The sequence below is a fragment of the Mirounga leonina genome, unplaced genomic scaffold, assembly GCF_011800145.1.
Source record: "Mirounga leonina isolate KUSES-001 unplaced genomic scaffold, KU_Mleo_1.0 Mir_108, whole genome shotgun sequence".
Classification (NCBI taxonomy): domain Eukaryota; kingdom Metazoa; phylum Chordata; class Mammalia; order Carnivora; family Phocidae; genus Mirounga; species Mirounga leonina.
Genome location: NW_023270237.1, coordinates 2,809,560 through 2,823,788, shown reverse-complemented (window position 1 = coordinate 2,823,788; position 14,229 = coordinate 2,809,560). Strand labels below are relative to the sequence as shown.

The following is a 14,229-nucleotide window of genomic DNA, read 5'->3' as shown; positions in this document are numbered from 1 at the left end:
GTCCTTTCTGTTACTTAAACTCTTTTCCTTTCTGTTTTAATCAAAACTTTCAGTTGAAAAAAATATTGTTGATTTGCACGATGAAAGGCAATTTTATCCTGGAGATACATTTCTGTAAACTTTTGATTTAGGGAAGTGCAGCCCAACCCTGACTGTCTCTTTCCCAGATCTGGACCCACTCTCCATTCCAGCTGAGATGTTTATATTATGCACAGAGCAGCTCCTGCCTGCCTAGGACTGGTGATTAAGAGCTCAGGATAATGAAATCTGCACAGCTGAAACTTGGCTGTTGGCTATGGTTATTATGCAACTCTTAACATTTCTCTTTTGTTTCCATCAATAATATAAAATTCCCAGTTTTTCTTTCTGAGCTCACTCTTCAAATACACTAAAATGTGTTCCACCAGTATTTTTTAGTGACCATGTTAAATTATTTCTTAAAGTTCAGATTACATGCTTTTCTAAAGGACAAGAAAATTTAGTGGCTGTGTGACACATTGTTCAAACCATCTATGAACAACCGAATGAACTGAAAGTACAAAGGCCCCTCGATGGGCCTTTGAGTTTTGCCTTTAAGCAGACTGCTCACCATGCTTTGATTCAAATAGCAAACTTAACAAGAAACACAACACAGGCGATGGTAAGAGATGGTGTATTCCAGTGTTGGGGTGATTTGGAGCAATTAGAAGATGCCTAGTAAGATGTAGACAAACGATAAGCCTTCCCTGCCTACCCTCCCTAATATCTGAATTTCTCATAGTAGGAGAGACTAACACACTGAGCTGGACTCAAAGAGTGGCTCTATACTGAAGTGCAGCTATCCAGGGGGAATAAGAGTATCTTGTACTTCATCAGCCACAGTGCCTTGGAATTACTGAATTATGGAGACAGGACGGTGATGGTCATCTAGCCGTCGTGTTATTGAGCCATAGTGAAAGTGCCTGACACTTCCTAAGAGCCTGGGTCTTAAAAGATGAACAGGACATCAGGAAGGCCATCATCTCAAGCCTGAAAGTGGGAACAGAGTACCACCCTGGGAAGAGAAATGATTTGAAAAAGAGACCAGGGCAGGTAAGCTCACATTTGGTTATGTCACTCTTTGGCTTATGGTTGTCCCTAGAAGAGAGTCACAAATAAATTGGGGGACCTGTGGACCCGAATGAATAGTCAAAGAAAGTTTTACAGAAGTGGGGCATGGTATACACTTACATTCCAAGCACTTTGGCACGTGTTAGTACCCCAGAAACACGTGATGATTCATTAAGGGCATGAGATGGGCACTTTGAAGGTGTAGCCACAGGAAAAATACAAAGTTATCAAACCACCATTTTGTGGTTTGCTAACATAGGAAAAACCGAGTGTATCTGTGTCATTGTGATTGTGATTGATTCTCCTAGAACCATTTATGATACAAAGGAGGAAATAAATCGGTCTATGTGGAGGCAGGGCAATTAGGAAAACTTTTTAGAGGAGGTCATATCTGAATAAGGTTTTAAGGAATGAACAGAATTTGCCAGGCAGACAAGGAATGGTAGAGGGTTGGCTGGGGAATAGTATGTGTAAAGGCTCTGAGGTAGCAAACAACATTTAAAATTTAAGAGGCCATTTTGTGTGGCAGAAGCATGCTGTCGCTATTGTAAAAAATTACCAAAAATTTGGGGTGCCTGAGTGACTCAGTTAAGCATCCGACTCTTGGTTTTGTCTCAGGTCATGATCTCAGGGTCATGAGATAGAGCCCTGCGCTCAGCATGGAGTCTGCTTGGGATTCTTTCCCTCTTCCTCTCCCTCCCCCTCTGCCCTTCCCCCCGCTTGCACACACACACGCCTGTGCTCTCTCTCTCTCTGTTAAATAAATAAAATCTTCTTTAAAAATTATCAAAAACTTAGTAGCTTAAAACAAAACAAATTTATTATCTTATAGTTCTGGAGTTAAAAGTCTGAAATGGGTTTCATTGGGCTAAAATTAAGATGTTGGTAGGCTGTGTTCCTTCTGGAGGGTCTAGGAGAAAATATGTCTCCTTTCCTTTTCCAGCTTCTAGAGGTCGCTTGCATTCCTTGGTTTATGGCCTTTCCCTCCATCTTTAAAGCCAGCAGTGTAGCATCTTCATATATCCCTCTCACTCTGATCTTCTCCCTCCTTCTTCCACATGAAAGAACCTGAGCAATTGCATTGGACCTACCCAGACGATCCAGAATGACCTCCTTATGCTAAAATCAGCGATTAGCAACTTAATTCCATCTGCTACCCTAACTCCCCCATGCCATGTAATAGAATACATTCACAGATCCAAGAGATGAGGACATGAACATCTTTAAGGGACATTATTCTGCCTACCACACATGCAATAAAGATGTGGAGGGTGATGGTGAAGAGAAAGTTGGCATGATCCACCAGCCCTAGGTAGGAAAGATCATCCACCCAAAAGGGACCTATAATCTGATATTTAAAAAGGAAAAAAAAAAATAGGAGAAGGAGTCAAGGTCCTGGTGATTTTCCTAATGTATAATGGGTGTGTTACTGATACGTAACAAATCACCACAAAGCTTGGTGGCTTAAAACAATAATCTACTTTCTCATGAATCTGTAGGTTGCCTAGGTGATTCCTTAGCTGGGCTCACTCATAAAGCTTCCTTCAGCTGGAGAGTTGGCCGGGCCAGAGGGTGCAAGTAGCAACACTCCATGGCATGTGGTGAAGCCATAGGCAGGCGACCTCGGTTACTCTCGCTGTGAATTCCATTCCTCTGCTAGGCCTGGCCGGCTTCCTGACATGACAGCCTCAGGACAGCATTCCCGCAGCGTGAGGGTGGAGCTGAGGGCGTCTGGAGACTTTGGCTCTGGAACCCACACAGTCTCACCACCACATTCTTCTAGATCAGGCCGCACAGTCACATAGCTCGAATTCAAGACAAAGGGAAATAGATTCCATCTCCTGATGAGAGTTGCTGTCGTGACCACATTTCCCCTACCACAGGCCATGAAGAGAGGTGTTTTTCCTTTAAGAGGAGGATTTTGAAACTTGAGATTTCAGGGGTAAAATGTTTCTGGCGGACAATGTCCAGTACATGACCAAAAGTATGAGGGGCTCAAGGAGAGTGCGGGGAAGGTCACTGGTGCTGAAGAGGTGGAGGGACTGTGGGGCCAGAGTGTGGAACACATCACCCCGTGGACACAGCAAGAAAGCTGAGTTGGTGGTGAATGTGGAGGAGGGACGTGACGTCCAGAAGGTTACAGTAATCATGGCGTGGGCACCTGGGGCGAACTGGACAGCCAGGAGGTCATGACCACAGTCTCTAAGCAGCCTGGGGATGGTGGGCACCAGCACCCAGGGGCAGCCACCCTGCACCCCCTCACTGAGTCCTCACTCCCCACCCCCCACACTATCTTATTCACTTGCCAGTCTTAATAAACGTCCCGCTCTGATGTCCAGAATGTGTGGATACCTTCTTCAGCACTTCATGGTCAGCGTCCATGTCCCCAGGATTCAGTGAAAGTATGAAACGAAGTCCAAGTCAGTTTGAGTAAGATTACAAAGCTGCCATAGTAACAGGTTACCAGTGTCTGTCCTTCCTAGCTTTTCTTTTTCTTTTATTATACTTTCTTTGTCTCCTCAGATAGGGATCTGAAGGCAAAAGTGTGTCTGCACTGATCAGCAGGAATCCTGGTGGTGAAATTTATTAACAGTGTTAACTGAATAATATTTATTGCTCTCATTCTAGGTAAATAAAAATCAGAAACCAGATAGTCATTAACCAGATGGTCCTAAGAGCTCATTCAACCATAAGAGTGCCCAAATAGGAATAAATTAGAGCCCATAACAAGTAAAGAAGGATAAAATTGCATATTTTTATAATTATCATAATTTAATATTTATGTGTAACAGATAAATAATGGGTTCACAATACACGTGTAGATGTATTTTCAGATTACCACAAAATAAAATTTCTACCCAAAAGAAAAGATTTTAAGTATTTGGAAATCCAGAAAACCCTTCCTGGAAATGCCATGTCTCGAGTGAGTGATCTGGGCTATGAGTGTTGAATTCTGCCCTGCCTTTTATTTCCCTTACTTGTTGTCCCCTTTGTACGAGGCCCAGCACCTTTGGCAGTCACTTCAGTTTTGAGCAGATTGCTACAGATTAGAGGACCCACGGATGTTATTCTCACCTTTGACACAGAAATTCTTTTTAGGACTGTGCATGAGATGTGTCTATAAATAAGTAATGATATTTTTGTAATCATAGCCTTAACATAAAACCAGGAGGGCTTTTATCCACTTCAGTGTGTCTTCTGTGAAAGCTCTACAGCTATTCCACCAACTCTGTCATGTTTCAAATTATTTGAGGGATTCCTTTTTGAGAGCTGCTCTCAAAGCTATTTTGCAAGCCAACAAGAAGACCAACCATGTATTTTTTCTTAAAAGATTTTATTTATTTATTTGACAGAGAGAGATACAGTGAGAGAGGGAACACAAGCAGGGGGAGTGGGGGAGGGAGAAGCAGGCTCCCCGCTGCAGAAAGCCCGATGCAGAGCTTGATCCTAGGACCCCGGGATCATGACCTGAGCTGAAGGCAGACGCTTGACTAAGCTACCCAGGCACCCCCAACCATGTATTTTTTATGTCTATTTCAGTTTTGACTAAATCCAAACATGCCCCCAAATTTTAAGGATTGGCTCTCTATGATTTTTATCTACCTAAAAAATAAAATTCACTTTTAAAAGAGAAAGGTTTTCTACCACTTAGGACAATCAAAATACTATACCTCAGGCTCCAGAGTTGTGGGGCTCTAAATAGATCCTGTTTTTCTGACACAGGGTGCCCCTTGGTAGTATCACCAGAAACATACCAAGTTTCTTATCAATAACAACTGTTAGCATTTTTACTCTAGAATCTAGAAATACCCCAGAAAAATACTGTTTTTTAGATTTTTATTTATTTATTTGAGAGAGAGACAGAGATAGCGAGAAGAGAGCATGAGTGGGGAGGAGAAGCAGACTCCCCACTGAGCAGGGAGCCCGACGCAGGGCTCGATCCCAGGACCCTGGGATCATGACCCGAGCCAAAGGCAGACGCCCAACCAACTGAGCCACCCGGGCCCCCCAAATGTTTTTAACCTACCTTTCCAACTGCATTGTCATTTAGCTAATTATGTCCAGCTCCCACCCAGAACTTTTTTGCCTTCTTTGCGTAACATCAGGTATATGCTCCATCTTGTACCTATGTTCTTTGTTTTTCAGTGAATTACTCTTTAATTACTCTACTAAAATGTATCCTTTTTATAGGTCTTTGTGGTTATTAGGTTTCTGATTTTGCATCCAATTCTGGTCTTCCTGCCTGACTGAATTCAAGGTGTTCATCTTCATCATTATAATTATAATCTTTGGGGTCATCAGTGTGTCAGCTACATCAGTTCACCTAACCCTCACTACTTGAGGAGACTGGTACTAGAATTCCTATTTAACAGATGAGGAAGCTGAGGCTAAAAGCGCAAATACCTCACCCAATGGCAAATGGCTGGAAAATGGGGAGACTAGGATTCAAACTCACATCCCTTCGAAGGCAGGGATTTCTCAACCTCAGCACTCTTGACATTTGGGGCCAGATTATTCTTTGTGGTGGGGGCTGTCCCTTGTACTGTAGTATGTTTCAAAGCATCTCTGGCCTCTACCCACTAGAAGCCAGTAGCACTCCCCCACCCCATGTGACAACCGAAAATATCTCCAGACTTTGTTAAATGTTCTCCAGCAGATATTTAAGGACCACTGGTCTAATCCCAAAGTCAGGCTTATGCCCCATTATACTATGAAATCGGGAACTAATAAAACCATAGGCTAGATTTTGAAGAGATCAATTTGAGGAGTCACCACATGTGAATGATCATCAGAATTGAATTGGAGTTTTTTTTAAGCCTCTTTCTCCACCCGAGACCTTCAAAATCTGCATTTGCCAGGTGGGGAACAGGTATCTGTCTATTTTAAGCCTCTCTGTGGCATTCGAACCACAGACCAGATCCTAACCTCACCACACATCTGTTCTTTGAATCACTCCACTCAATTCTTGCCAAATAGTCTCTAGCCTCAGTTTTAACACCTCCTGTGATGGTGTTACAGGAGACAATCTCGTGTTCAGATGGTACAAACTGGGAAGAAGTATTCATTCTACTTAATAACCTTCCTTCTGTCTCTCGCTCTATACTCTTAATCTCATATTATCCAAATTATCTGTTTTCTCAAATCAGGTGACTTACTGAGTCCCAGATATGTATTAAGCCCTACTCTGAACAGTTTCTTGACCATTATAGCCATTAAAATCACTCTCAACTTGTTAAAAGTGACCATCTAGGGATCCCTGGGCAGCTCAGTCGGTTAGGCATCCGACTCTTGATTTCGGCTCAGGTCATGATCTCAGGGTCCTGAGATCAAGCCCCACATTGGGTTCCATGCTCAGCAGGGAGTCTGCTTCTCTCTCTCTCTCTCTCTCTTTCTATTCCTCTCCCTTTGCCCCTCTCCTGCTCGCACGCTCTCTCTCTCTCTAATAATAATTTTTTTTAAAGTGACCATCTAACCAGTTTTCTCCATTTAACAATAGACTTCCTCAAAAGGGCAATTACAATTCATTAAAATCTTAAAATCTTACATGGTTGGTCACCCATCCAGCTGCTGCCAGGAAGCAGTCCGCTTTGTATTTTGTGGAAGTTCCTGCCCCCAGGCGGGTGGGGAGCTGGCAAGAGCTTTCTCTCTTCCTTTTGACCCCTCACTCAACAACCCTCTTAAACCTTTTTGATGGTTTCAGGAAGATTCCAAACTAGCTCCTCATCCTGGTAAAATCATTCTTTACCATATGTTCCAGATTTCTTGATGAAAACAGAAAGAGAACTTAAAAGTATATTGCTTTATGATGCCCCTCTTGAGAATACCATTTTTATGAATTTGATTAATAAAAACAGATGAATAAATATAAATTGATTTTATGGCTGTATCAAAATTCAGTTTTACAGTTTACCCTTCTTTAAAGCCGAGTAATCCTTTCTGCTTGCACTTTGGATCCCCCTCTAAGTCACCCATGATAGTGGAGAACCTACAGTAAACTGCCTTTCAGTGGGAGATTTGGGGTCGGTGGAAGATTGTGATGGTGTGGATGCTGATATCACCAAGGCAGCTTACACCCCGATGTCTAAAGTTAACCCTGCAGGTGACCGGTCTCTTTCGTGGGTGCACACGAGTAGCTAGTGAACTGTAAATGTGTGCCAATGGTCCTGACTTGCCTGGATGGCTTTTCAGTAGGCAGGTTGTGTTTAGAGAAAACCAAGGAGAAAATAACATGGTAACAGGAATAAACCATTTGGGGTCAAAATAACAATCCGGCGATGTTTTTGTACTTGTGTGAGACATAAATAGAAAACCTGAGTTTGAGTTAAGCTTCGTATGAACTTCCAAACTTCTTGCTTATGCTTGGGCACCTCCAGAGAAGCGCCTGGACCGCTCTCGTCTTTGATTGCTCCGTCACTGTCTTCTTACAGAGCTTTATAAATGGACACTGACATGGACTACGAAAGACCCAACGTTGAAACCATCAAGTGTGTGGTCGTGGGAGACAATGCTGTGGGGAAGACGCGCTTGATCTGTGCCAGGGCGTGCAACACGACGCTGACGCAGTATCAGCTGCTGGCCACCCACGTGCCTACTGTGTGGGCGATTGACCAGTACCGAGTGTGCCAGGAGGTAAGGGGTATAGAGTTTCTTTAGACTGCTAAGGGGACATCCCTCCTGCTGCCAGTCTGATTTTAAAAGGGGGTCGGGGTAATTTGTGCATGCAAAATCAAGCTAATGTTCTTAGTGCCGCCAGAGAAAACAAAAGCAAAGTGCGCCCTTGGGAGTCTGGCTACCCTATCCTGAACGAGGAGGGTTTGAGTGGTGTGATTCCAGGAAGAGAATTCGGACTTAGCTCAAGTCCTGTTAGATGGAACAAGAAAGCTAAATGCAGGTGGGACAAGTGGGCCTGGAGGGTGCTGACCTGCGCACTCTTCTGCTGAGGAGCCTCTGAATGACACTGAGCAGGAATGCACTCTCTCTCCTGCAGGTCCTGGAGCGTTCCCGGGATGTTGTGGATGAAGTGAGCGTCTCTCTCAGGCTTTGGGATACTTTCGGCGATCATCACAAGGACAGGCGTTTTGCATATGGCAGGTAAACCAAGACCGCTGCCGTGCGGTTGAGCTTGAGTACGATTTCCTTTCCAAAACCTGCAGCTGCTTCATAAATCAACAAAAGCCACAACATATGGCCTTGAAATGTGTTGGGTTCTGTGCTGTGTTTAAGAAAAAAGAAAAAAAATGGTATTGTTTTCTGATGTCAAGAAAAGCAGTCTGCCTTGAAACTAGGTCCCTCCCAGGAAGTCCCTCGTTTAAAACAACCAGTGTTCATTAAACTGGGACGATAGCTAGAGGATTCTGGTGTGCTCTGGCCCTGAGCTGCTTTGATTGCTATTTTCCTGAATGGTAATTTATTTACCTTTTGTTAGAATGTTTTAAGTTATTTTAGTGCTTGGCCACCCCACTTCAGAAGGTCTCTTTGGTCTTTTCATGACCATATTAGCAGAGTCTCATGTTATTTGCTTTGGGCTTTGTTATCTGAAAAGTCTATTATTTTTATTTGAAGGTCGTTTTTAAAAAGAAAGAAAAATACCTCTGAAATCATTCACAAGGCACGTTTCCAAAATGAAATGAAGCACTAATGTCTATTTTACTTTAAAAATCAAGGAAAAATCCAGAAGAAGGAAAAATCCAGTGAAATCCCTGTAGTGAGTCTAGGACACTGATATGACGAGGAACATGGTCGAAATGCCTGAAAGTCTTTAGCAACTTCTTCTTGTCACCAGAACTTTTAAGGTCTCTTGGTGAATGTGTTATAAGCTATCAAAATCCAGATAAGGAGGAGATTTTCTTACCCCTTAATTGTAAATTAACACATTTGATCTTAAGGTTAGAATTAAGGTGTCATGGATCCTCTGTCCCTTGTTAACATCGAATGTCATGTGATCTCACAGGATTGGATTAGATACTCAAGGCCCTGAGTTCCTCCTTGGTATTGAGATAGGCATTTTAAAAAGTACCTCTCTTTCTTCAAGCCAGTAGCTCTCTGAAGGCTCTGAACAGACTTTTACTGGCATTTATCCACGTTATCTAAAATACTGAATAAAGCTGCTGAAAGGGTTTGTCCCTTTCCCGAGAAGTTGCTCACACACCGAAAGAATCTGCCGTTTAGACCAGTTTGTTCGTGGGGACTCAAGAGAGAGGCACAAGGGAAGTAAAACATTGATTTTAATGTCCCCTGGGTAATGAGGACTTTTGAGGTTATAGTGTTGTAGATACTTTTCTTCTCCTTGAATTTCCTGTTTCATAATTTCTTTTCTTTCCATGGTGTTCTTGATTCTTATATTAGTTGCCATTTGGGTTTTTTTGTTCTTTTATCCAAGTATTCCACACACAAAAAAATAATGATAAAGTCCGCATAAGTCCCAGGCGGTCGGATTTGTAATCTCTATGGTTGTAAGCCAGCATGATAAAATGATTACTTTAAGCAAAGGAAGGATGGATGCCATAGATTGCCGTGGACATTTTGTACCCTCACTTCTAAAAAGCTGTCTGAAAACGATGGACCTCGCACTGAGCTTACAGAGTGTTTGGGTTTACCTGCTCCAGACTGTTTCACCAGCTCAGCGGCTTGTTGCCACTTGAATTTTATGCAGTTGGAAGAACGAGTTTTACCTTGGCCCCACAGTGTAACTCTTATCCTTTGGTAATAGAAGGATTACTTCTACACTGTCGTGTGAGATTCCTACTTAGGAGCTTAATGGCACGATGGCCGGCCTCGATCTCACATCGACAGGCATCCCCACGGGGCCTTGTCCGGCCCCCTGATGTATCTGGGGTCTTTTGGCAATGGGTCATCCCTGTGTTTGTTCCCTCCCAACAAAAATAAGCTGCTGTTTCATGTGACTCCATCAGTTCCAACTTCATTGTTCTGCTCCCTTGTCTGTAGCGTTTGGTCCTATCAGCTCGAACCTGCTCCCCCTTTGACGTGGAAACAGGATGTGTTCTTCAAGCCAAGTCTGATCCTCTGAGCGACACAGAGGGGCTTCAGGAAACACTCCCGTGTTTCTGGCCCAGCTCTCTGTGGGCCTCAGTTTATGTGCTTGTTTGTACCTTGTGTTTCCTCTGTCTTCTCCGATTCTCCGCAGCCTGCAGGCGTCCTGCCACAGACCCCACCACGGGTAAAGAACAAAACCCAGAGCTGTTCTGTCTCAGCCTCCGGCATCTTTCTGTAACCTAAATATGTGATTCCACATTGATGTGACACCAAAAGATTACATTTTGTGGAAGAGTCTGGTAGTGATAGGAGTTCCTTTCACTTGGTACAGGGTTCTGGCCGCTGTATTTCATTGCTTTGCAAGAGCTGATTAATTTCTTTGTGACTTCCATTTTTAGCTTTGTATCATTCGGGAAAGAAAAAAATCCTAATTATAATTTTTGACAATCAGTTTGGTTTGCACACCTGCTTTTTTTGATGGATGTTTTTACTGTGCTTGGTGTGAATGACCAATCAGTAGGATGTGATATATTCCTTATACCTGGAAATGTATTTGGAACCTCTTTAAAAATCGTTTGAGGGGTGCCTGGGTGGCTCAGTCGTTAAGCGTCTGCCTTCGGCTCGGGTCATGATCCCAGGGTCCTGGGATCGAGCCCCGCATCGGGCTCCCTGCTCAGCGGGAAGCCTGCTTCTCCCTCTCCCACTCCCCCTGCTTATGTTCCCTCTCTTGCTGTGTCTCTCTCTGTCAAACAAATAAATAAAATCTTTAAAAAAAAAAAATCATTCGTTTGATTCTTACAGTGACTGTAGGCGAAACCAGAGTCCTAGGAAGATGACTTAGACCTTATCTTCAGCATCCTCTGCTTCCTTGCACCGGAGTAGTTAATAAGGTGCCCCCTCAAACATTCTCTGGCACGGACAGGCTCTACTTGCAGTGTGGATCCTGTGGGCCAAGGTGCTGTTGGTCTGCCCACTTGAATTTGTACATTTCCTAGCATGAGAGAACTATAAGCAGAAGGGCATTAATTTTTCAACCCATTTTTTAACCATCCAGAATAATAGCTCCAATTTATCGAAGGCTTACATGTGCCAGTCAAAATATTAGGTGCTTTGCCAACATTATTTCAGTTAATCCTTTCAGGAACACTAGAAGGCAGAGATTCTCACCATGCTACAGCTGAGGGCAGAGTTGAGTTCTTTTACTACCATAACATGCCCAGAGTGAGTTTCAGAGACAGGGTCAAACCCACCCCTGCCTGACTCCTGGCTCCCACACCTTCTGCTGTACCAAGCTACCTCAGCCTCATTGTAAAGAGATGCAGCTGGAACCCAGCCCCACAATGATGAGCTGAGTGCCTCTTTGCTCTTCCGTATTTGTGCAAAGGCTTAGAACTAGAAGAGATCTCTCAAGGTCACCTGGTTGACCCCTCTGCTTCAGGAAGGGAAATTATCCACCCAAGGAAAATACTGAGTATAGGAGTCCTTCTACTATTGGATGGAGGGGAAAGATAGCAGAGCACCCTCAGCATCCTAACATGTAACATGTCTGGCATCTGTCAAACCCTCTCTTGTCTGGAGTGAATGACTCCCAACTCTCTTGTAGCCTTTCTTCCCACCACCTACTTTCTCTCCACTTTGGGTGAACCTTTGAAGCTCTTTGCTGGATCTTTAAAATATCAAGAACACAAATGTACCTAGTAACCAGACTGTGGTTAACTGCTCTTTTTTGGCAAGAAGACAGTCTCTTTTTAAAGGGCTATTGGCTCCAGGTTTTCCCCCCCAGAACCGTTATAAGAATGAAATGTTCACAGTCAGGTACCTGGCACGGAAAATACAGGGAGGATGGGTTCTGCCTTTCCACAGGGCATCAGGGCCCGTGCTGCTCTCCGATATCACACCACGCATAAGTGATTACCAATTTATTGTTTCCTTTCCTTGAAAACCTCCACCATTGATCTGTCTCAGGATCAGATAGCCTTCCAACACGTCATAAAGCCTGTGGTGCTGGGAGTGGTGCTAACAGCAGCTCCAATCGAATCAAGGCTTCCTGTGAGCCAGGCCTGTGCTTGACGCTTCACCACTTCATTCTTGCAGTGACCCTGCAAAGTAGGCTCATTTCACAGTTGAGCAAACAGGCACAGAATGGGGCTAAGGTCAGTCAGCTGGGAAAGGGTAGGCCTGAACTTGTCCTGTTCGTTCTGTCTGACTCCAGAGCCCATACCGTTCCTCTCCAGCATGTTGTGGCTAGAAATGATAGACTGATGACCAGCTTACCTTACAGTTATTCCCAGTCCAGCCTGATGTTTATGCTGTTCTGTGTGGGCAGTGAAGACCAGCATTCTCCGCCTATCACCAGCTCTAATATGCCGTTGTGCCTCTTAAGTCCTTTAATACAGAACAAACAGCTTCTTTCTTTAAATAGCTAAACAGGAGAGCTTCCACTTTCGGTAAAAATGATACATCCAATTGAGCTTTTTGAAAGGGAGCGGGAGCCTTGGGTACTTTATATGGCATGCTCTCCCCTGAAAATTTAACTTAGGTATCCAGATCCTCACCTGTACACCCCACAGTTCCTGGGCATATTTTCTGTTCAGTTGGAACTCATTTATTAATACAGATTATTCATTTATTAATACAGATTATTCTTCCACACCGATTTCTCTCAAATGTCAGTTCCTATGAGAGGTACGGTATGTGTTTTAAATGACAACATTAATCAGAGCCATGGTTTCTGTGTGTCTATTTAGACAAGATAGGTCTGGTTCCACAGTCAAGACACATGTAATCAGATACACCATGAACACATCCCATTCTGAATGCTCGGTTGAGGCTCTTTTAAAAATTCAGGACTATGGGGCGCCTGGGTGGCTCAGTTGGTTAAGCAACTGCCTTCAGCTCAGGTCATGATCCTGGAGTCCCGGGATCGAGTCCCGCATCGGGCTCCCTGCTCGGCAGGGGGTCTGCTTCTCCCTCTGACCCTCCTCCCTCTCATGCTCTCTGTCTCTCATTCTCTGTCTCAAATAAATAAATAAAATCTTTAAAAAAAAAAAAAAAAGTACCTCCTGGGGCGCCTGGGTGGCTCAGTTGGTTAAGCGACTGCCTTCGGCTCAGGTCATGATCCTGGAGTCTCGGGATCGAGTCCCGCATCAGGCTCCCTGCTCGGCAGGGAATCTGCTTCTCCCTCTGACCCAACCCCCTCTCATGCTCTCTCTCTCTCTCATTCTCTCTCAAATAAATAAATAAAATCTTAAAAAAAAAAAAATTCGGGACTATGGGTGACCAGTGTTTATGTCTTTGTCTGGGATTGGCTGTACTTGTGGTTAATGGCAAGGGGAAAAGTAGGAAGCATCTAATGTGTCTAGAAAGAGTGCTTTGAATTAGCTCTTCTTGTCCACGCAGGTTATAAATGCTGGGCCAGAAGTAACAGTCTAATGACCATTTCAGGACAGCAAAAAGCCTGTTCGACCGTGAAATCTATCAAGTGGAGGTGGGCCTGGGCCAAGACTAGGCTGAGGCAATAAGGCACTCACCTTGGGCATAAAATATAAATAGTAGTAACTTTTAAAAGATAGGATCACTGGGTTTTTTTTTTTCTTTCAAGCTCGGTAGGGCTCAGCATGGCACTATTACTGGTCCTGACTTTATTTAAAATTTTGATACTTTATTCACCATGGATTTTTTTTTTTTTGCCTTATTGATTTTCTTTAAAAATAAAGTAGGCATCTGGATTATAGTTTTTTGGCACCTCGTTGAATTTTGCATCTGAAATAAAAGAGTCCTGCTCACTCTCAAGACCCTCTTCACCTGAGTCCTGGCCCCGATGGTGTAGTTGAGAAATACGTAGCAAAGCAGCAAAAGGAGGAAAGTTCACAATGTGCATACTATATGGAAAAGTAACCCAAACCGCACTTCTAAATGTGGGCACAAAAGGATCTAGGGAAATTATTGCTACCTCTGTCCTAAAGCTATGTAGTCCTGTGTACTGCTGTGGCCCCAAGAACTACGATTTGCCCAGGTTATAGAAAACAGGAGAAAGGGGGCCCCTGGGTGGCTCAGTCGGTTAGGCATCTGACTATTGATCTCAGCTCAGGTCTTGATCCCGGGGTGATGAGTTCAAGCCCTGTGTTGGGCTCCACACCCACTACT

At 43.8% G+C, this 14,229-nt stretch overlaps 1 protein-coding gene across 8 annotated transcripts in view; it reads left to right on the top strand.

The window, feature by feature from the left end:
- Nucleotides 1-14,229, top strand: part of LOC118019527 (rho-related BTB domain-containing protein 1) — a 120,038-nt gene that overhangs the window by 74,284 nt on the left and 31,525 nt on the right. For 4 of the 8 annotated variants that reach the window (XM_035018848.1, XM_035018841.1, XM_035018864.1 and 1 more), the window contains 2 exons: nucleotides 7,518-7,719; nucleotides 8,078-8,181. In XM_035018848.1, the coding sequence (XP_034874739.1) occupies nucleotides 7,528-7,719; nucleotides 8,078-8,181 (296 nt within the window). In that variant the 5' untranslated portion in view covers nucleotides 7,518-7,527. Of the gene's footprint in view, nucleotides 1-763; nucleotides 1,072-7,517; nucleotides 7,720-7,760; nucleotides 7,982-8,077; nucleotides 8,182-14,229 lie in introns of those variants that run through there. The other 4 variants (XM_035018857.1, XM_035018831.1, XM_035018822.1 and 1 more) reach the window with 3 other exon arrangements.